We start from the raw sequence: 24,344 nt of genomic DNA on the forward strand, positions 1-24,344 counted from the left end.
ATCATTCCATCTTCTACCTCTGTGCCTTTTCATTGACTATCTCCCACATCTTTCCTTGCCTCCACCTTTTAGAATCCCTGTCTTCCTTCAAGACAAAACTGTATCATTACCTTCTCTACATGAGGACTGTGCCGATCCTCTAATGGCTAGTATCCCTCCTCCCCCAGCTACCTTGTATTTAATTCTTTTGTATTTATTTTGTATTCATTCTGTGTATATTTGGAAGAATGAATATTTCCACAGACACCTCTACTAACGAAATCACAGAAGGTACAGAAACCATAATTGATATCGATCAATAAGCAGAGTCAACTAGTTATTAAGGAGTTTTCCTAAATCTCATCACAACGCGTGGACAAACTCTTAATCAAATTAAAAGCTCTTAAGACTTTGGGTCATTAGACAATGGCCACATAGGAAACATCTTAGGCTACAGACAAAAAGAGCACTTAGTTCAGTGATGAGTTCATAAAAATCAGACAAGTCTAATAGTGGTGTATGGTTGAGGTTTGTCCTTCATTCTCAAAGAAGACCATGATATCAGGAAGATGATGCCATGACATGCAAGTGAAATGGATTTAAGTGAGAGAGGGCTGTGTAAAGTCACCAGCCTCACTTTCTCCTCTGGAGTCATCTGGGTCCAGTGATAGATATAGATCCAAATAAATATAGGGTTCAGATATAGATCAGGACAACTGGAGATAGCTCATCAATAGGGATACTAAAAAGAGGCAAAAGAAACCTCCTGCCTTTAGAGTTGGAGGGGAATCCAAGAGATCATCTACACATAAGCCAGCAAATATCCCAATTCTACTTATCTATGAACCATTATAGAATTCCAGTCAAGCCCCTGAGAGAAAATTGCTCTTGCAGAAAGGAAAGCGCTCTCTCTCTCTCTCTCTCTCTCTCTCTCTCTCTCTCTCTCTCTCTCTCTCTCTCTCTCTCTCTCTCTCTCTCACTCCCAATGACCATGTTATTAGAGAGACTGGACCATTAGCCAACAATTCATCTAGAGGACACACCAAGGATAAACATGAATACAGACACATAGCTGCCCTAGGGCAGAAGCAGTTTCAAGAAGTATGACCCCTTACACCAGACAGAAGTGCTGGTTGTGGACTCTAGAAAGGCACCAACTCTCAGAATCCATAAGACAGCTGACTTAAGAAGGACTTCATTAGCATTCTATGAAGGAAGAAAAGAACTTTCAGCCATCAGAAGGTGTGATACTCCTTTATCACAGTGTTTTATATACATGTTATCACTATACTCTAAGTTCTGCTGGATTCTGTATGAACTTGTGGGAGAGTGTGTCCTAGGCTTTGGGAGAAAAAGGTTTTGTACCAACTTTTATAACAATTCTATTTTATGAATATCTTTGCTAAAAGCTCATTGTGGCCTCTGGATGATCATCAAGAGCAAATATAATAGTGGGGGCTCATGTATGACTTTACTAGAAATCTAGTCTCTCAAGGATACTCCAAGTATTCTGAAAAGTGTAGTAGTTGGTGGCTTCTAGGGACCTGACCCACCAATAGGATTAGGAGTTGAGGAAGTTACCCCAAAGAAAATGCTATATATTTATTCTAAATATTCTTATATGTGTTAATATTGTGAATGTTAAATTCCTCAAGAATATTGTCTCATTCTTTACATTTGTATTTCCAATATCGAGCACACAGTTGGAATTTAATAAATACTTGTTGCTTGACTGATAAATTTATTGGATTGGGAAACTCCCACTAGTCCTAAATCATGCTGGCCTCATCATAGTCCCCAAAGACACTGTGCCCAGGCCTACTTCTGAGCTTTTATCCATACTATTTCCTCACTTCCCCCTGCACCAAAATAAAATGCTACCACTGTAAAGAACTCAGCTTGTAAAATCATCAGAAAGAGCTCAGTTTACAGATTATGAAACTAAGGCACAAGAGATGTTAGGTGATTTGCCCTAGAACACAGAGTAAGCACCACTGGCATAATTTGAACGTAGGGTCCAACAAACTTCCCACTGTCCTCTGTGGAAGGAACCTCAGAGGTTAGTATCATAGTTCTAAAGTTGGAAGGGCCTTTAGAGATCTTGTTTTACAAACCCCTCATTTTATAGATGAAGCACTTAAGACTCAGAGGGGTAAAAAGGCTTGTCCAAAGTCACAAAGGTGGTAAGTGAAGAACTGGGAACTGCACTGAAGTCCCATGACTCCAAGATCAACAGTGCCCTTTGCATTGTACCATGCTGCCTCCCAATCCAACCCTCATGTATTAAGTCCCAACTATGTTCAAGGAGCTCTACTTAACACAGGGAATATAAAGAAAGATATGGTAGTCTCTGTTCTCAAGGAGCTTGCCTCGTCCTGGAAGTATTTGATCACCCTATCTGAGCAGGATCCCTCTCTCAAATTCTTCCCCTCCAAAGTCTTTTCCAACCTTTCTAGTTTATGATGAACTCTCCATCCTCTGAACTACCAGAGCTATGAACATCTGTGGTCCTAGACATTTCTAAGACAAGAATGAGACACATAGATAAGAAGGTAAACCAGCCTTACCCTGAGGGAATTAAACATCACTGAGTGGAGCAGAAGTAGATGATTTAGGGTCCCCTCCTCTAATTCTTGAGAGTAAAGTCGATATCTCTTTTCCAGAGGCTCTGGTACAGGAATCCAGTTACCTTTATCACATCCCAGAAAAGCAAAGATGTTCAAATAAGAGATGAGACAAAAAGAAAAACAAATCAAGGAAGGCATCTGTCCTATATTTGTGTCTCCCTAATAAGACTATTTGAGGAGAGAAGACATGCCCTTGCATAGAACTTGCTCAAAAGTCTACTGAGATCCCAAGAGCAAACAAAGTATGTCCACATCTACACTATTATGGAACTTCAAAAAAAAATTCAACCAAATTTGGTAAAGCACACAGACAAACCAAGACAAAGAACTATGATTTACCACTCCCCAATCTCTATGCCCATAGATCTCTCCCTAACAGTTGATAATCCTGTGGCCTTGAACAGAACTGAACCTGGTCACCATCACAACATGGTCACTTCACAAACATTATGCCTATGAAATTATCTTCTGACTTGTGGGATAAGCAGAATCTTCACACGCAGTCATTTTCTCATGGAAGCAGACTTTTCCAAACTGTAGGATATCCCTTGCCTGAAAGGGAATGAGATTCTGGAACAGGGGTAAGAGGAGCATGAAGCACTGGCCAACATTATTGAATAAATTTGAGTATGACTCCAGAATGAATGCATCCATTTTTTTAAAAATGAAAACAAAGTTCAAATCAAAGACAGAATCTCTAGATAGACCTAGATTATATCTAGGCCTAGACCTATCTAAATAGATAAGCTCATTGAGAATAAGTATTGTTTTACTCTTTGTATCTGTACCCCTAGTGCCTAGCACGGCACCTGGCACAAATTGCACACTTAATAAAGCTTATTGATTCAGCAAATGATTGATTATAAGTCCATAGGATCACAAATCTAGATCTGGAAGGGATCTCCAAAATCATCTAATGTCAACTCACTCATTTTATAGATGAGGAATTAAGTCAGCAAAAGCTAGTAAACTTGCTAACTTACTAAACTTAGACTAAACGTGCTATCATTAAGTTGTGTTCAGTCATGTCCGACTCTTCATGACCCCATTTGGGATTTTCTTGGCAAAGTTGCTAGAGTGGTTTGCCACTTCCTTCTCCAGTTCATTTTACAGATGGGGAAACTGCGGCAAAGAGTGTTAAGTGATTCACCAAGGGTCAGACAGATAATGTCTAAAGCCAGATTTGAACTCAGGAAGATGAGTCTTTTTGACCCCAGGTCCAATGTTATATGCACTGTATTTAACCTCCTGAATTTATTCCAAATAATAATAAATGCAGCCCAGAAATTATTTAATATGGTATGCGCAAATGAGGTCAAATTTGAGGGAAAATTGAAAGATTTTATTGATAAATGTGCATTACATTGTTTTCACAGTTTATTGAAGAATTATTTGTGTTGTTAGAAACATTGTAACAAACTCTTGATTAGAATAAAATAGGAACTAAGATGATTATTCCTGTAGATTTTTAAAAAATAAAGCAGGGGGGTGGCCACCACTGCATAAAATTTGAAAATTACTGCCTTAAGGAAAAGGGAGGGGGTAGGGTTGGACTAGACGAAAAGGGGATGTAATGAGCGCACAGCAGTCAGAACAGACCCACATGCATAGTGTAACTTCAGGGGTCTGAGGTAGACTTCTGTCCAAAATGACCTTCCTCACTCAGTGAATGAAGCCTGATAATTTAACGTATTTTTCTCTTGCCTTTAACTCCAGAGGTATCAAACTCACCAAGTGCAAGCAGCCTGCAACACTTCCTGGTGTAGCCTGAACCAGAGTAATTAAAATGTAATTGGGAAATGTTTAACAAAATAAATCAAAATACAGTAAAACATTGACAATATTAATTTGTGGTTTTCTAAGTCAATATTCAGTCCAGAGGGATTCTTTTCTACATGAGTTTGACTTCACTGCTAGAATACTCAAATGAAAATTTGTCATGAAATGTCAATGAAAGACGGCTTAAGAGAAGCTCAATTTCCAGAAACATGGGACAATAGGGCCCATTGTACTTTGCCCTGGTTAGATCCTATCTGGCACTTTGGATTCAGTTCTAAGCACTCCATATTAGAAAGAACACTGATAAATAGAGAGTGTGCAGAGGAGAGCAATGAAGATGGTGATGGCCTCATGTTCATGCCATGAAGAATAAGTTGAAGGAATTGAGAAAGTGGTAGGTGGTGCTGTGGATAGAGCACTGGGTCCTGAAGTCAGGAAGACTCATCTTCCTGAGCTAAAATTCAGCCTCAGACACTTCCTAGCTGTGTGACTCTGGGCAAGGTACCACCCTGTTTGCCTCAGTTTCCTCATCTGTAAAACGAGCCAGACAAGGAAAAGGCAAATCACTCCAGTGTCTTTGCCAAGAAAACCCCAAATGAGGTTGGGAAGAGTCTGAAATGACTGAACAATCATAAGCCCGGTGAAGAGGAAGCAGTGGGACATTTATACAGGGTATCAATTGCACTAAGACTTTTGAGTATCATGCATTTATATTTTTATCAGATCCTTCTCTAAAAATAGGTTTTTAAAAAGTCATTACTGAGGCAAAAAGGACAAGAAAGACGAGCCTACTTCTAGGAGAAGATGGTGTGTTAGCAGATGAGCAAAAGAAAACAGAACAGCTCAATTCCTATTTTGTTGAACTGAATTGAACACTTCTCTAGTGGGCACAATTATATTCAGAGAGGAACAAACGTAGGAAAGAGGAAATTGAGGTCCAAGAGAACTGAGCAGACAATAGAGAAGTACTTAGCTGCTTTAAAGTTATAGAGCTCAGAAAAATTGTATCTCAGAGCAAAAAGATGACGATGAGGATGATAAATTCATACAGTGTTTAAATTATGCAAAGCACTTTACAAATACTATCTCACTTTATTCTCATAACAATCCGGGGAGCTGGGACAATTATTATCTCCATTTAACAGATGAGGAAACTGAGACAGACAAAAGTTAAGTGACTTGTCCAGGGTCAGAAAGTCATTAACCGTCTGAGGTTAAACTTGAACTCAGATCTTCCTGATCTGAAAGATCTTATAGATGTGATCAAGTAACTACTGTCATCCAGAAGATGAAATTTAACAGAGGTAATTGCAAAGTCCTTCATTTAAAACTAACTCAAAAATAATAACTTGTATTTTATACAGCACCTAAAATTTACAAAGTGGTTTCATATTAATTATCAAATCCCTCAACAACTTTTAGGGGAGTGGGGCAGATCTCTGATTTCATTGGTATAGGGAGCAATACATGAAGAAATCCTTTTATCAATGCAGATTGGCAACTTCTAGCCTTATAGTTATGGAGGACACCTTGAAAGTAAGTGACTTGTCCAAAGTCACACAACCTGTAGGTTTCTGCGGTAAGACTTGAATTCAGGCCTTCTGACCCCAAGGCGATCTTTCTGGCCATTATGATATTCTCTCTCATTCTCAAAGTAGACCCTAGAAAACTGACTCACAGAGAAGTCATGATTTGGCCAAGGCCACATGACTAGTGCATTCTAAAGCTGGTCTTCAAGCTCCTACTAATCTAAAGTTCTATTTTCTGTAATATGCTCCCTCACCATATCAACAAGATGGGGAGAAAGCTGATGTAATTATAATGACAATTACATCAGATAAAACATATCTTTGGTAGTTAATAGCAATATTGTGGCTAATATTATTACTTAGTAGTAGGGTACTAAGTGGTAGTGCTAAGGATGTATTATACCTATAATATTGCATCATAATATTATAATACCAATTTCCAAGTTAAACCTCCCTAATTCCTTTAACTTTTGATTCTATAATTTCTAGATTACTCCCCACAGTTAACATATTCTTTATGTCAGCTGAACACAAGCTTAGTAAATCAAAAGTGGGTTGTGGCTACTAAAAAAAGCTAATATCTTGGACTGCTTCTTATGTTGTTTTTTATTTTTTTATCTCTATTGATAGTTTTTATTTTTACATCATCTTCTTTTCTAAATGTATCCCTTCCCTCTTCTTTACCCATTGAAGTACTCCTTATCACAAAGAATTAAAAAAAGAAAGAAAAACCAAGTGCTTTGGCAAAGCCAACCAACATGTCCACCAAGACAGTATACGGCATGTTCCACACCTACAGTTCCCCATCATTGCAAGGAGGGAAGGGGGTACATTTTCTCATCTCTTCTTCCGAACCAAGGCTCAGTTTTTATAATGGTTTCATTTTATTTGTTTTTAGGAAAGGTATTGTGTTTCCCCAGAGAAAAGGAAGTCATCATACTGCTGTTCTCTGCATTGGTCAAACAACCAGAATAACTGGGTTCAGTCCTAGACACATTTTAAGAGGGACATTGACAAATTAAAATGCATCTAGAGGAAAGCAGTGAGATATCTAGGGAGTGGGAGTGGGGGATAATCTAGAAGCCACAGGTAGTTAAAGAAAAGAAGCCTTTTCTGATCCCCCTTAATGCTGGGCTGTTATCTCATTTATCTCTTTTATTATCCAGTTAATTATCTCCTCTGTTAGTCATTTCCAGTTTATCCTGTATGTAGTTTGTTTGTTCATTGTTGTTTGCATGTTTTCTCCCTCATTACACTGTAAACTCTGACAGCTGTGACTGTCTTCTGCCTTTCTTTGTATCCTCTTTGCTATCACAGTGTCTGACACGTAGTAAGTGCTTAATAAATGACTGACTATAGATGCGACAGTTGAAGAAACCAGGGAGGTTTCACTTGGAAAAGAAAATGCTAAAAAGAGAGATATTATATCTGACTACATTATCATGCCATTATAATTACATGGGTTTGTTTTATTTTTTTCTTGGCTCAACTTTTTTCTTGGACTGCTTTGAACAGAAAGTATTATACACGGAGAAAGGAACCACACAACTATACTGTACACTGGTCAAACAACCGGAATAGTTGTGTTCAGTTTTGTACTTAATTTTTTGACTAGTATCTCAAACATATATTATCTCAAAAAATCTATTATCTCAGCCAGGCTAGAAGTGTATTAGCCACTCACAAACACGATCCCATTCCTGAAAAGCATAGAAATTTTCACTTGCTGATTCTAACCTGGACTAGCTCAGTCCTCCTTAGGAAGCCCCTCACCCTGATCCTGGGAGCTCCCCCAGGAGTTTAGTATTGGTGTCAGACTTAGTGCAAACACTCAAATGACAGCCCTGCTGTAGCTCAGAACTCCTCAGCTCAAGCAATCCACCAGCTTCAGCCTCCCTTAGTGGCAGGGATGATAGGTACGTGCCAACACACCCAACCTTAAATTTGACATTTTTAGAAAGAAGCTTACCAACTAAAGTATACTCAGAGGAGGGTAATAAGAATAATTGGAGAAAGGGGAACTGGGTCATCATATAGAAATTATAGGACCAATAGTTTAAAAAAAAACTGGCAAGGTTTAACATGGAAAAGAAAAAACTAAGGGAGATATTATATCCATCTTTAGATATTTGAAAAGCTGTCATTTGGAAAATGAATAGATTCATTCTGGTTTATTCCACAGAGAAAAATTAGAATCAAGTGCAAATGAGAGAGACGCAGATTTTGTCTCAAAAGTACAGTACAGTAGACAGAACGCTAGCTCTGGAGTTAAAAGACTCAGCTTCAGTCCCCCATCTCTGACACTTACTACTGGAGTGGCCTTAGACAACTTACTTAACCTTCCTCTGCCTTAGTTAATTCATTTGTTTTTGTTAACTCATTTGTAAAATGAGGAAGAGGAACTAGATGGTCTCTAAGTTCCCTTCTGATTTTAGATATGATCCTAAGATCTTTCTAACTATGATAACTGCCAAAGCTGACCAAAAAAAGAATAGTGACAAATGCTGAAGGGATTGTGGGGAAACAGGAACATCATTGTACTGTTAGAGGAGCTATGAACCCTGTCCGGTCATTCTGAAAGGCAATGTGGAACTATGCCCCTCAAAAGTCCTTCAACTGTGCATACTCTCTGATCTAGCAATGCCATTCCTGGATCTTCATACTAAAGAGATCAAAAAAAGAACAAAAATAGCCAAGTGTACAAAAGTACTTAGAGCTTCTCCTTTTTGAATGGCAAAAGACTGGAAACTAAAGGGAGGGCAGTGCCCATCAGCTGGCTGATGGTTGAAAAAGTTATGGTATATGGTTGAAAATGTGATGGAATATTATTGTGTCAGAAATGGTAAAGGGGATTGTTTCAAAGAAACTTGGGGAAATGAATGAATTGAAGAAGAGATAAGTGAGCCGAACCAGGAAAACTATAAAATGACAACTACATTGTAAAAAAAACCTTGAAAGACTTGGGAATTCTGATAAATGCAATGACCAGCCACGATTCCAAAAGACCCAAGATGAAACTGCTTCCTGGAAGAGGACCATGACATCAAGATGATGACATGACTTGCAGTTGACTTTGATTTGAGTGAGGGAGAGCTGTGCAAGGTCACCAACCTCACTTTCTCCTCTTGAGCCATCTGGGTCCAGTGGCCTGATATTCATCAGGACAACTGGAGGTGGCCCAGGATGGAATGTGAGACCCTGGCCCTTTCAGGCTAAGGTCTTATCACATTCTCACTTTGAGTGAGATACACCCATTCAATGAATAGGCTTCTTAACAAAGAGGTGAAGGACTCAGAGCACAGACTAAAATATATTCAGGTTTTTGGACAAGGCCAACTCAGGAAGTTGTTTTCCTTGATGATATATGTTTTTAATGAGGATTTTGCTTTTCTTTCTCAATTTGGGATGGGGAGGAGGTAGGAAGGAGAGAAGGCAAATTTTCATGATTGAAATGAATAAAATTCATTTTAAAAAAGCAGTGTCACTCTCTTAACAAAGCTGTAATTAAATCCTTATTGCAGAAAGTGTTCAAACATAGGGATAATCCTCCATCAGAGATCCTATAGAAGCTATTTCCAGATAACCTCTCAGGTCTCTACCAACTGTAAGATTCCATAGTTCAATAATAGTGGCAGAAAAAGGAATCGGTACTAGGCATGTGGAGAGTAGGCAGGGAGAGAAAAACATTAGCAAAGTTAAAAATTAGGTGCAGAAAGTAATAACCAGGGGCACTGAAGAAGAACTTTGCCTGGTTTAGAAGTTTGCCTGAGGACGGCATGAGAAAATGCATCTCTCTCCCTTCTTTGAAGAGGTGAGGGACTGCAGGGTCATGTTGATCTGTTGGTTAGATTTGCTCTAATGCTTTGCTTTGCTTTTTTATTTTGTGTTAAAAGGAATAGTTCAATGGACAAGGGATAGAAGAGATGTATTCAGGAATGAAGGTGGTATGAAAACACCAATAATAATTTTTTGAAAAAGAACTTTGCCTAGAGTTGGCCCTGCCATTCAATGAAACTTGGGGAAATGAATGAACTGAAGAAGAGATAAGTGAGTAGAACCTTTTATTAAAACAAAGGACAAAACAAATGTAAGAACTTGAGGGCAGAACCTATTTTTTCATTTTACCTTTACATCTACAGTATCTAATACAGGGGTCATCTTGTGATTTGTAAGTGCTTAATAAGCTTTCACTGGATTATTGGATTGGATTGGGCATGCATAAAAGGGAAATGACTTAATTAAGAGCTCTTAAGTAATCAGTTTCCATTCCTCAAAAAGTTCGAAAATGTACTTTTGTATAGTTGATTAAGATTTTGAGAGAAAATATAGGGAAAGTGTTCCTTGGTTGCTCTTCACCCTCCCAGACAGCACCATTTCTTGCTCTCCCTAAAGTGTTCATTTTCTAGAAATGAAGTCATTAACCGTGGTTTGCTGCATCTTTTCCAAATGGTTGCCATGACTACCAATGTTAGATCACTAATGGAAGGATTAAGGCACAGAAAAAATGCCCGTACCATACAACTGAAGACTAAAACGTGAAGAAATGGAAATACTCAGAATATGACTTGCAGACAGGCTGCCTGAGCTGATAACCCCCTTCCACTGTACACAATGAAAGCCAAAGTATTTAACCAGCATTAAAGTTGGCTATTGAGGAAACAGTCTGAGTTTTACCCTTTATCAGTTCCCGCTGCTGCTGGATGATTTCCTCACAGAGAAGCCTGTGCTGATAGTACCGCTGAATCACAAAATCCTTCTGGCACAAAAGGTTCTTCTGGTACAAGTTGTTTGCCTGAAGCTCTGTATTCTCCACCTCCAGCTCATGAGCTTTACAGAGAAGCCTCAGCACCTCCCTCTGGTCCTTGTTAATTATTTGTTTGGGTAACAACTTCTCCATCTGGGAGGCTTTCTTCTTGGTGTTGGCTAAGCGTTGCTCCAGCCCAGCCTGTGGAAGAAAGCAAGTGTTTGGAGGGAGATGAATCACAGAAACTCTGAGAGCATAGTTTGGGTAAATTGGATTGATTTGCATCCACAACTTTAATTGATTCAGATATCTGGTTGGGGTGCTTAAAAGAATCCATGCTTATAGGCATCATCTGTCTATTATGGTATTTGGGGGTATTAAAAATGTTATGCTATTTTCTCAATGAGAGGTAGGGTGGTAAGGGTGGAATGAGTAAAGAGCTGGCTTCAGAGGCAGGGAGACCTGGATCAAGTCCCACCTCTGACACATACTAGCTATGTGACTCTTGGCAAGTCACTTAATCTCTGTGCACTAGGCAACTCTCTAGGAGAGACAAGAGCTCTTAGCTTAGGTTAGTGGTTGAATTTCAGAGAATTCATGAACTTGGTTGGGAAAAAATCATTTATGAAATTCAGAATTTCCTTCAATTATTTAAAAACATTATTCTGAGAAAGGATCAATAGTCTTCATCATATTGCCAAAGCAGTCCAAGACGTAATGAAAGGTTAAGAAACTTCTCTGGGACTCTAAATTGCTGAACAGGTGCTGATAAGCATTACCAGAGCAGAAAGACCTGGACTTCTTCAAACTGATGAAATCACAAGTTTTAGCAAAAAACAACAGCCGCAGTAAAAATATAAACTTGCTATCTGGGCTGCTTAAGAACCAGAGAAACCAGATCCTGACATATGGGCTACAAGAGTAGTTGCTAACCTTTTCAGCTATGTGGATCCCTTTTTATGTCAAATAATTTCACAGACTTTACCTCCCCCTCTCCACAATAATAGTTTTACTATTAGCATCCATTGCTAATACATGGTTTTTAACTGAGTTAGTAGTATAGTGATGAGCCTTCAAAGCAGCTAAATTTGGTTCCTGATCAATAATATTTTGAGAGGCAGCATGGTTGGTATAGTGGCTAGGAAACAGGACTTGGAGTCAGCAAAACATGAATTTGAATCCTACCTCAGACAGTTATTACTGGTGTGACCCTGAGCAAGTTACTTAACCTGTCTATGCCTTAGTTTCCTCATCTGCAAAAATAAAAAAACTGGATTTGATGGTCTTTAAGGCTTTTTCCATCTCTAAATCTATTTGGACTAGCCCACATGTCTAAAGTGATCCCACAAAATGATCAACTGCTTGGACTCAGAGCAGATCGAGACAGGGCCAGTGAGGGAATTTGTTTTGCTTAACTTTGCATATTTGTGGCAAAAGTTTAGTTTTTCTTTCTCTTTCCAGTGGGGATGAGATGGGAGGGAGAGAGGATGGATTTCATTAATTTAAAAAATTTAATTAAGAGTAAAATAAATCTATGATGCCATGATCCTATGATTAAAGAAAATACACCAGGAGAAAAAGTTGTCAGGACTTCAGTAGTGCTTTTAAATAAATTTATATTTTATGACTCTCAAAGCATTAACCTAAATTTGAAAAATAGTCATATATATGAGATATTTTATTTGTTCAGTACAGATAAAGTCTGTTTGTTTATGTGTAGCTTCACATATAAATGCATAGACTCCTTGAAATAACTCCCAGATACCCTTCCCCTTCCTCTAACACATATAATAGGTCCATTGACTACAGAGTGGCAGCCAGAAGACCTAAGTTCAAATCCTGCTTCTGAATATACTAGCCATGTGACCCTGGGCAAGTCACTTAACTTATGTCTGCCTCAGTTTCCTCATCTGCAAAATGGGCATAATAATATCCCCCACCTCCCAGCATTGTTGAGAAGATAAAATGAAATTTATATTTATAAAGTGCTTTGCAAACCTTAAAGCACTATATTATTATTATTATTATCAAATGAAACTAAAATACTGGGAGAGCTTTTATGGGAAAACAAATTATATGACCTGCAAACCTTTGAAGCTGGATATAATGCTATTCAAGGCATTTTTAGCTTGTCTATATAATTGTCATATGAGATAAAAGCTGCTCATCTTAACAATAGGAAGTTGCCAAAAACTTTTTTTCTCTTTCCTAACAACAGCCCTGTAAGCACTTTAACTAGCAGGCTGAAGTGTCTTGTTTCACTTTTGCTTTTTTTCTGTAAAGTGTTGGCTTGGTAGCTCTCCAAAGTTAAAGGATAACAGCTACCAGAGAAATGGTTCATCTTTCTGGGGAACGAGGTGGAGGAGGAGCATGTTCTTTGCAAAAGGGGCATATAGAGATTATCCAAAGCTATGCTTTGTTCCAGCTGCCAGGCTGAACTGAAAGATACAAGTACATCATGTTCTTTTTGGGAGTCTGAAAAGAATTCGATATCCAGCAACAAGACTCAGAAATTTGTACTAAATTCTCCCAAAGAAAGTGTTTTCACCATAACACCAAGGTTCTTCCGTTTATTTGTAGTTTTTCTTTATTCATTTGCTTTTACATCACCTTTATTTCTGAATATATCCCTACCCCTTTCCCTACCTAACCAATCAATCAACAGACATTACTGGAACACCTAATATGTGCCAGACACAATATTAAGTACTGAGAATACAAAAACAAAAATAAAATAGTTCCTCCTCTCAAGAAGCTTACATTCTCTCAGGGGAAATAAAAATATACATATGTAGATATACATAAGGCCAATACTAAACAGATTCGATGTAACCTTGTATGGAAAGATACTAGCATATACAGGGAACCTGTAAAAGTCTCTGGCAGAAAATAACATTTAAGTCTTAAAGAAAGTCAGAGACTACAAGAGGTAAGGAAGGGAATTCATTCTAGGAATGCGAAACAGTGCAAAGGCTTGGAAATGGAAGATGGAAGGTCATGTGTGAGGAACAGTGAATATGGCTGGATCATAGAATATGTGGAAGAGTAACAGGTAAGGAGACTGCAGACATGGTATGTGGTCAGATTGTGAAAAGCTTTAAAAGTCAAAATAAGAAATTTATATTTGGCCCTAGAGGTAACAGGCAGCCACTGGAATTTATTAAGAAGGTGAAATACACCCAGAGAAAGAACAATGGGGTCTGAATGCAGGTAGAAGCATACTATTTGCTATTTTTTATTATTGTTTTGTTTCTTCTTCCTTGTGGTTCCTCCCATTGGTTCTAATGCTTCTTTACAAAATGACTAATGTGAAAATATATTTAATACAAATGTATATGTAGAGTTATGTAGTGCCTGTATCAGATTACACACCAACTTGGGAAGAAGAACTGGAGGGAGAGGGAGAAAATTTAAAACTCAAAAGGTTATGGAAGTGAATATTGGAAACTAAAATTAATTAATTGATTGGAAAAAGGTGACATAGTCAGACCTGTGGTTTAGGAAAAATTGCTTTGGCAGCTGTGTGGAAAGGATGGAAGAGAAGAAGGATAGGCTTGGGAGTGGGAGAAAGCTATGGTCATAGCCCAGGTAAGAGGTGATGTGGGTTTCAACCACAGTCATGTCTATGTGGGTGGAAAGAAAAGGAAGGATATGAGACATACTAAGGATATAGAAACAAGCTTTGGTAATTAAGTGTTTATTTTAAATGAAAGAAAGTGGGGAGTCAGGGATGATACCAAGATTGTGAACCTCAGTGACTGGAAAATAGGGATGCCACTGAAAGAAATAGCAAAGCTGGGAAAAGGGGTGGGTATTGGAGGGAAACAGAATGAGTTCTGTTTTGGATATGGTGAGTTCAAGAAAGCTCTGAGATATGGAATTCTAAATGTCCAACTAATGGCTGGTTAATGTGAGACTGGAGCTCAGGAGAGAGACTATGGCTGGATATATAGATCTGGGAGTTATCTACATTGAGATAATAATTAAACGCTTTGATAAATCTAAGCTTAAAATAAACAATAAAGAAGTCAAGGAGGTGATAAAACTCTGGATAAGGTAGATATGATAGGTCTTTGGAGAAAATTGAATGGGGATAGAAAGGAATATATCTTTTTCTCAGTGGTATATGGCACATATACAAAAACTTACCATGTACTACAGCATAAAAACTTCACAATCTGGTGCAGAAAGGCAGAGATAGTCAATGCATCCTTCTCAGAGTATAATGCAATAAAAATTATATGTAATAAGAGATAATAATCAAACTCATGGGAGCTGAGGAGTAAGAGAGTGTAGAAAGAGAAGGCAGCACAGGAAATCAGCTTGAGGTATAGTCACAGTTAGTGGAAATGAAATAGACAATAAAACAATAAACAAAGCTGAAAATAATTGATAGGGAAGACAACTAAGAGAAAGCAATGCCATGAAAACCCAGAGAAGAAAGAGAATCCAGTAGGAGAAAGTGGTCAATAATGTTAAATGCTGCAATAAGGTCAAGAGGGATGAGGATGCCCTCTGTGCAAAGAACATTGCCATTAAATTTGACAATTAGGAGATTACTAGTAACTTTGAAGAAAGCCACTTCAGTTAGTTGTGAGGTTGGAAGCCACATTACAGAAAGTTAAGAAGTGAGAGTAAGAGGAAAATCAAATGATTACATTAGAGTTTATCGAGAAGTTTGGCTAAGAGATAAAGGATGACAACTCTCAGAGACCAGAGGATCTAATAAAGGTTGGGTTTTTTTACTGTTGTTTTGTTATTTGTTTTTTATGAGGGAGACGTGAGTGTGTTTACACATAACAAAGAAGGATCTGACAGAGAAAGACTGAAGATTACCAAGAGGGGATGATAGAAGCAAGCATCTGGAAAAATCAGGAAAATGTGGGATCATGGGTACACATAGAAGGACTGACTTTGTTGAAGAGATGAGTAGCTTCATCGGAGACTAAAGAAAGAAATCATGAAAGATGATGTCAAAGAAATATGAAATGAAAAGGAGGGGTGAAAAGGAAGCTATCAGCAAATGGTCTTGATTTTCTTGAAAAAGTATAATTTGAGGTCTTTAGTTGAAAAGGTAGGAAAAGAGAATGCTATTAAAGACCTGAGAAGAAAGAAGGCTTGAAACAGTCACTAAGATAAGTGGGATGGCCAATTAATTAGAGAGAAAAAAATTTTGTCTTGCAGCAGTGAGAGAAGATGTTAAAATATGATAAGATAAATTTGTTGGGAACCCAGTTCATTTTCAATTAACTATCATCAAATTGTTCCCAAAAGAAACCTCTTGGCTCCAGAGATAATAGATGCATAGTGGTAGTAACATAGTAACCAAGGAATTCCCAGAGGAGAAAGCATCTATTGGAGGAGTTTCTGGACCAAACTTCCTAGAGAAAAGAGAAGTTCTAGGATCTAATAGATGAGTAGGAGTAGAGGAAGTAGATGGTTGGAGTAATCTAGCATTGGGTTTTGGCAAGGTGTGAGCAGCCATCTGACAAACATACAGGGGTTATTAGAAGATAATATAGAACTAAATTTGTTCATATGGGGTCAAGATTGGGAAGGAAGGACAGCATAACCAGGGGTGAGAGACAGAGGTGATGGCCTGGGAAAATAGTGAGGGATTAGAGGGTATGGTAAGGATAAAGAGCAAGTGTAGAAGTAAGGGATAGACATAAATGGAATGATGGCTTATACTCTAATAAAGAAATTGATCATGGATATAGAACACTTATAGATGATGGAAAGACCATCCCTGTGTGTTCCTGATGTAGAAAGAAGGATTAGGTCATGGAAATTGAGTAGATTGAGGAAATGAAAGGTTAGAATGTTTGAAGGAACAGCAACATGTATGTCCCCTAGTATGAAGGCAAGAGTTGAGAAAAGGAAGTGTGTGAGCCAGTCACTGGACTCACTGAGAAAAGAGAAAGTCCTTATGATTCATAGATAATAGCCACCAGGATCCGAACTGAATAAGAAATTTGGATAGAGTGAACCTCAAAAGAGAGATTGCTGAGCGGTGGTGGTAGAATAAGAATCTAGAATTGGCAATGAGGAACAAGAAGTATACTACCTCCCTCTCTGGGGCCAGTGAATCAGAGAGTATGAAAAATGCACTTAGTACTAGAAAAGATGATCAGGGATTCGGTGTCATCCAAGGTGGGGTAGGGAGTAGGGGTGGAGGAGGTATCCGTGACTGCCAAAATACAGAAGGAGCATGAGAGGAAGAGGTTTAAGATGAGAAGTTTGTTAATTTTGGAGCAAGAGTTTCAAAAGACATGGTAGAAGGAGCAAGAATTTTCATGAGTTTTGGGGATAGGGAAGAGAAGACTGGGAATATGGTGGAGGTGGATGGGGATAAGATGGGGTAAGATGGGGATAAGGGCAACGGGATGAGGGAAGCGAAGGAGATCTCATATCACAGGGAATGAAAGAGTGAGAGTAGAAAAAATGAAAAGAAAAAGGATTAAGCAGTTTAGCAAAACTAACCAACACATCAACTGAGTCTGACAGCATATGAAGTGTTCCATATCCATAGCCCCCCACCTCTGCAAAGAAGGGAAGGAAGATAGCATCAGCTTTCTCTTTTGAATGACTTACTTTTAAAAAGTGCTATTTGCATTTTCCAATGTCTCCCATTCTATCCCCTTCTTAGAGACCTATCCCTTATAACCAATAACACTTTCAATTTTATTTCTGAATCATCCTTTAGATTCATTCAAAAACAGAGCTTCTCTTCTTTGCCCTAAAGACCAGAAAAAGCTCAATTGGATGATTCATTAGGATACTAAGACTTCCCTAAAATATTCTCTGGAAAGTTATATTCAGAGTCCACACTTGTACAGATCCTGTATCCCCTTCATGTAGTAGCACAGTGAAAGGTGTAGGGATTTGGAGGGTAAAATGAGGATGAAGAATAAGTGAAGAAATGGATAAGGAGGGGTGAAATGATTGGGTATGATCCAAGAAAGAAATGGTCAACTTAAAAAAGATAAAGGATAAGGCTTTTTGAAGACTATCTTCCCGTAAATGGTCCAAACATCACCATTGATACTCCATGTGGGATTCTGAGGAGGTCTCTTTGATGGGGAATAAAGTATTCTCACCCTGGAGGCTTGGTCTACTCACACCACACATTGAAGGTGGATGACTGATTCATTTGGAAATGTATGACAGAGTCATAACTGGTACAGACCTGAGCAGAACCCTTGAATGTGGTCCTTAAAAGGGGGCAGATAGAGGTTCAGGGAGCTAATAGAGACCTGAGCTAAGAGAAGCTAGCCCTCCTTATATCCATTCCCATGGCTCCTGCTTTTTTACACTATTTTCCCTACAAAAAGGGTCTTGCACTGACCACTGATTTCTGGAGACTTGAACTCTTGCTATGCTATAAAACATAGCTATGGTAAAAGACCACACACCACCCCACATCACCCCAAGCCTTTTTTCTGGACTCCCTCCCTGATCCCCTACAGCTAAAAAGGTTTTATAGGAGCCTAAAATATAGGTCTTGAGATGACACAGTCAATAGCTCTCTCCAGGACATAGAGATAATGCATGTAATGACCAGCATATCTGTCAGGCACCTGATCCATACTGGCTAGTACAGTCCTTATAATATTTCTCAAACATAAAGATGTCCAGATTAATATAAAAAAAATTTCTAACCATTGGAGCTATCCAAAAAGTAAATGGACTGGCAACCTATAGAGATAATGAGTTTCCTTTGGGGAGAGGTCTTCAGATGACCACTTGTTAAGGATATTGTGGGAAGGATTCACGCTCATAGGATTCGTGCACCAAACAATCTGTGAAGTCCCATTCAACCCTGGGGTTCTACTAAAGTTCATTCTCAGAAGGTAGGGGCCATGTCATACATATGTTCTACCTCCTGCCTTAGAGAGGTCCCCAGTCTATTGCTGCAGGTACTGCCCTCAGGGTATTGAAAGGCCGTAGTCAGTACACATACCACCATGAGCCCAGGAAGCAGAGTCTACAGGCACCCTTCCTGTAACAGCTGCATACCATAGCCTATCACCAGTCTAATAATGCAGGAGGCAGGTTTCCTATGATGATACTGGCACTCTGATTTCTTACAATGACTGTTCTTATAACCTTGGGTAGTCACAACTAGTACTATTCCCTGGATGTTGCTATCCCAAGAGGAATGCAAGTACTTGCTTTGAGTGAGTCAACCAAAATCCCCAGCAGATCACAAAAAATTCCCCTCTAAGAAAGGATTTCTCCAAATACTATGGCTGCTTCCACACATGGAAATGAAAGAAAGTTCTAGCTTCCCTAACCCTCTCACACTTAGTCATTCAAATCTATAACCCGCTGCTGCAGAATGACAGGGTGGGGCTTATTTCACAGTGACCTACAATTCCCTGCTGCTCGGTCCATTTTTTTTTAAAATAAGCTTTTATTGATAGCTTTTGCTTTTAGATTCCCTATTGTGTCCCTCTCTCAACCCCCTTCTCAGAGATTTATCCATTATATTAAAGAATAAAAAAAAGAGAAGAAAAAATCCCATAAAAACTTATCAGCCATATTCACATCCATCTTCTATTTGGCAAATAGCTAATAATTGCATTCATATGGCACTTTAAGGTATGCAAAGTACTTTTAAAATATTATTTCATGGAAATATGTTTTGCATGGCTACATGTGCATATTCTACATAAAATTGCTTACTTTCTCAGGGAGAGAATGTGGAACTCAAAATTTTTAAAAACAAATGTTAGAAATTGTTTCCACATGTAATCAGGGAAAAAATAAAACATTAAGAATGAAAAATATATCATCTCATTTTGTCATCACAACAATTTTGGAAAGTAGGTGCTGTTATGATCCCCATTTTACAGATGAGGACACTGAAGTAGATGGTGAATGAGGTTGAATTTGAGCCTACATCTTCCTCACTTCTCCATCCACTGAGCCACCTAGCTGCAAAGACATGGATAGCATATCCTTTTGTAGACCCTAGCCTCATGGGATAAAATCAAGCTCTATAACATGGGATACCACCTGCTAAGCCACACTGGCCAGATAGGTGGCGAATACCGACCAGCACATGTGAGAAATTAATGTGTGGAAGCAGCAGTTCATAGTACAGGGAAAAGTAAGTCCACTCAGAAGTCAGAAGACCTGGATTCAAATCCCACCTCTGAGGGTGACCTACCTCTGTAACCTTGGACAAGTCGCTTAACCACTCTGGTCATCTGTTTCTTTATCTGTAATATGAGAGAGCTGAACTGGACACTCTCTGAGGTCCCTTACCGATCTCTGCTCCTATCACCCAGAGCAGATTTCTAGAGCTGCCAGGTTTGCTTCTCATTTGAAACCTCGTATTTCTCACCCTGCAACAGGGATTTGTTGCATTTTTCTCAATTTGAACGTCTGCTGTACAAGTGATTGGTACCAGACAATTTTGCACTTTGGAACTAGAGGTAGAAGGGAGCTCAGAAGCCACTGCATCCACCCTCCTCATTTTACATGAGGAGACAAAGACTGGGGAAAAAGTTAAGTAACTAACGCAAGGTCCCATAGCTAGCAACCGTCAGAGTCAGGAGCTGAACTCAAGTCAGCTGATTCCAGAAATACTTAATTATTCACTTTTTCACATACATTTCATTCTGTGATAGATGATTAATTAGACTCCTCTATTATTCCAATTAGTTTTCATCAGTTTGGTATGATTCCATAGGGTTAGTGATTATAAATTCTGTCTAAGAGGCCCCAGAGCTATGAACTGTAAATTGTAAGTTCACTTGTAGTTTCACAGGAAACTAATTAGAGGACCTCCACCCATGGTTTTGTCTTGTTATGGTGACCAATCCCAGCGTGACAGAGGTAACTCAATGACAGGGAAAATCCCCCAGTTCTTATTACCCAGCATGGGGAGATGACCATGAGCATTTGGTCAATAAATCACCAGCTTTACCAGCCCATGGACTGCCTGTCTATCAGTTTATCAGCCCACATGGATGCTTTGATACCTATCTATCAGTCCAGCATGTGGGTCTGCTTATCAGCTTGGTAGGACCTTTTGAAAGGCCAAGACAGGTCTGTCAAGGTCTACTCATCAACTCAGTAGGACTGCCTGGAAGGTCAAAATATAGATTTGTCAACCAAAGGGGATTCTGCATTTTATGTAGACCCTTCTAGAGAGTCATGGTCAAGATCTATCAGCCAATAAGACTACATTTTCAGTTTGCCTCACCTGTATTGTCCTGGTATCAAGTACTATACAATAAGACCCTGGAGGAAGGGGGCATCTCAGGTCATGGGCAGGATCTGAGATCTACTTCATTAGAGGAGACTATGGACCATTTAATAATGTGCTATTGTCTCAGAGTTCTCTCTCAGTTTCTTTATTGTAGATTGGACAATTTTGGACCCCACAATTTTCTATCTTCCCAGTTAGAGTATAAGCTTCCTGAGGGCAGGGAGTCATATTCTTCACAATACCCAGGACAGGACTTAGTCAATAATTACTCAGATATCCTCCTACCTTTAGGGCTGCTGTTTTCCGTTGCTCTGCCAAGAGCATATTGATCTCCTCTCTGGCCACTGAAACCTCATGAGGCTCATTAGACTCTCCCTCCTCTCCTTCACCATCAGCCTCCACATTTTCATCATCCTTCTCCTTGTGAGCCTGATGGGCCTTTTCTCGTTCCCAGCTGCACCAAAACCAATAACTTTTTTTTAAAAATCATGTACTAAAGAAGTAAAACAGTCTCAGCATGAGGCATAGTATCACAGGCAGAATTTGAACTCAGGTCTTCCTAATTCCAAGTTCAATACCAATAATTCAGATGTTTGGCATTGAAAGGTAAAAGAGTAGAGTTCCATAGTTTTAGTGGGTAGAATACTCAAGGAAGGTTTCTCAAAGGCCCAAGCACATTGCTAGTCCAAGGGGAAGGAGTCTATAAAGAGAGATAGATCAAGGGTGCTCCAAAGAAAAAGAATGTGAGTCACCTGATACAACTATGGCTAAGGGGAAACTTCTTAACCAAAGAAAGAAGGACAGTGACTATAATCAATAAAAGAGACAGTTTCAGCTACCTAATTTTAAAAAGACTTTGCATGAATATAATCAATACAGTTCAAATAAAAAAAGAAACTTCTTTGGGAGGGGAAAATCTCACTGCAATCACCTCTGAAAAAGGTCTGATATCCAAGAAAAGTAGGGAACTCATACAAATTTATATAAATAAGAGCCATTCCCCAATAGTTAAGTGGTCAAATGATATGAATGAACAATTTTCAAAAGAAACCTTAAACATCAACAATCATCTAAAAGAACATTTCAGATCCCTAATAATAAAAAATGCAAATTAAAACAATCCTAAGATTTCATTTCACACTAATCAGATTGACAAAGAGAACAAAAGAAGAAAATGGTAAAGGTTGGAAGGGCTGAACAAATTTTGACATATTAAGATAATGGCATATTCTTACATCATCAGAAATGACAAACATGAAAAATTTAGAGAAACTAGGGAAAACATATGATGAAGTGAAGAAAATGAAGAGAACAATTTACATAAAGGAAATAAAGAAACTTTACATAAAGGGAAACATGATCAACAGTCATCAAAACTCTGATCAACGCAACAACCAAACAAGACTCATGGATGATGTATACCTCTTTCTGAAAGAGGTGGGAGACTGTAAGTCCAGAATGTAGCAGTGTTGACAGACAGGGCCAGTATATTGATTTGTTTTTCTTCTTTATTGCAAAAATGAATAAATAAATCTTTATTTATCTGCTCTACTGAGGAGGGTAGGGGAAGGTATGGAAAGTTATTGGGAATTGACAGTAATAATAGAATAGCAGCAATGAAACATTCATTCCTGAGGCTTTTGATGGAGGATGAAATTGTGTAGATGGGGATGGTGGTCTGTATACAGTATAATATAACCAACAGGGCTGTTAATGAAAAAGAGTATAGCAAACAGAACACCTGGAGTCTGTGCTTGAAGTTTGGAGGCTTGAACTTGACTACCATCTCTGCTACTAGCTGGATGACTATGGGCAAGTCACTTGATATCTCTAAACCTCAGTTCCTTCATATGTAAAATGGGTAGTGATAGTTATACTACCTACTTCATAGAGTTGTAAGGAGCTTTGTAGTCTTTAAAATGCTATGGAAATGAAATTATTTTAATAAGTCAATATAGAAGAGTTTTCCAGTATTAGGTCCACCTAACTCTCATGTAACAGGGTTATAATATATGAGAGGGGGTTCTCTGACTTGAAATCTAGCACACTTTCCCCTATACTACGCAAGTGGTAAGTAAGGATTCAAGTCTAGATTTTCTGATGCAGCCAAATCCAGTGCTCTTTCCGAAAATGACTGTGATCATTACTGAGACTCAGAAATTACACCTTTATAACACAGGCAATTCTATATTCTGTGATCTGCCATGGGCATATTATAGGACCACAGCTGTACTTACTCAGCTATTGTCAAGAGGTGCCTGGAAGTATCAATATGCAGCTCAATATTGGTGTTTTCCAGTTCCATAAGGCTCCGTCTCATTTCCATTTGCTCTTTGAATGCACTAATCAATTGTCCCCGAATCTTATTCATCTGCATTCGGCTATCTTCCTCTGAGTCATGATGGACCTCTGCTATGAGAGAGAGAGAGAGGGAGAGAGAGGGGGACAGAGAGACAGAGAGACAGAGAGACAGAGACAGAGACACAGACACAGACAGAGACACAGACAGAGACAGAGACAGAGAGGGAAGGAGGGAGGGAGGGAAGGAGGGAGAGAGAGAAAGAGAATTTTAATTGCAACCTGTCCAAAGGAAAAAAAATATAATTGATTTAAAATAATTTTTCCGTATGGAAAGGACTTTAGGGATGCTTTAGTCCAAGCCTCTCCCTTTATGGATGATCAGATTGAGAGTCAAAGGGATGAAGGATAAGAAATTGGGTGTTCCTGACTTCCAATCTAGCGTTCTTTCCAAATATACCCATTGCCTCACCTAGAAAGATCTAAACAGTTAGTACTGTAAAAACCAAAGGAAAAAATAAAGGAAAAAGAGGAAGTAAGGGGAGGGGGAAAGTCTATTTTCCAATTGGGGAAATTAAACCCTAGAGAAGTTACAGGACTTTCTCCTAGTCACACAGTCCTGGAACTCTTTCAATGATGCCATATCCTTTGAGTGGAGATGTCAATCCTTGTACAAGTGAAAAATAAGGCTTTACCTTTTTGTTTGTCTTGTTTTCATTTATTAAGTCTTTACTAAAAGAAGAAAGCTGCACAGTTATATGATTAGGGTCATTCTAAAACAGAGAAGAACCACCAATGTTATCATAGCATCCAAAGAAAATATTGCAATTTTAGAAGAGAATAAAATCTGCTTTCGATACTACCTTGCACATCTTTGATATCAGATCCATTTTTCTTCTCCTTTTCTTGCTTCTCAATTTTTGATTTCAGATGTTCTATTTCTCTGCGTAGGTCCGAAATTACATCAGTGTACTGGGCGATATGATAGGACACATTCAGTAGATTACGTTTAACCTAATGAATCAGGACATAACGGTCAAAAGTGAGATGTTAGCTCCACATAAGGAAGAACTTTCTGATCATTAGAGTTGTCCCCAAAGGGAATGAATTGCCCTGTGAGCTCTCCAGCCCTGAAAGTATTTGAACAAAGGCTGCTAGTTGAATGC

General features: G+C 38.7%; 1 protein-coding gene across 2 annotated transcripts in view; it reads right to left on the minus strand.

Moving 5' to 3' along the window:
• Nucleotides 1-24,344, minus strand: part of LOC140497130 (kinesin-like protein KIF19) — an 87,722-nt gene that overhangs the window by 21,632 nt on the left and 41,746 nt on the right. Inside the window, exons 10-14 of one of the 2 annotated variants that reach the window (XM_072597711.1) lie at nucleotides 24,042-24,192; nucleotides 23,118-23,289; nucleotides 21,166-21,334; nucleotides 10,589-10,859; nucleotides 2,547-2,668 (exon numbers count right to left, since the gene is read on the minus strand). In XM_072597711.1, coding sequence (XP_072453812.1) covers nucleotides 2,547-2,668; nucleotides 10,589-10,859; nucleotides 21,166-21,334; nucleotides 23,118-23,289; nucleotides 24,042-24,192 — 885 coding nt within the window. Of the gene's footprint in view, nucleotides 1-2,546; nucleotides 2,669-10,588; nucleotides 10,860-21,165; nucleotides 21,335-23,117; nucleotides 23,293-24,041; nucleotides 24,193-24,344 lie in introns of both variants that reach the window. The other variant, XM_072597710.1, reaches the window with a different exon arrangement.

This window comes from Notamacropus eugenii, chromosome 3, assembly GCF_028372415.1.
Source record: "Notamacropus eugenii isolate mMacEug1 chromosome 3, mMacEug1.pri_v2, whole genome shotgun sequence".
NCBI lineage: Eukaryota > Metazoa > Chordata > Mammalia > Diprotodontia > Macropodidae > Notamacropus > Notamacropus eugenii.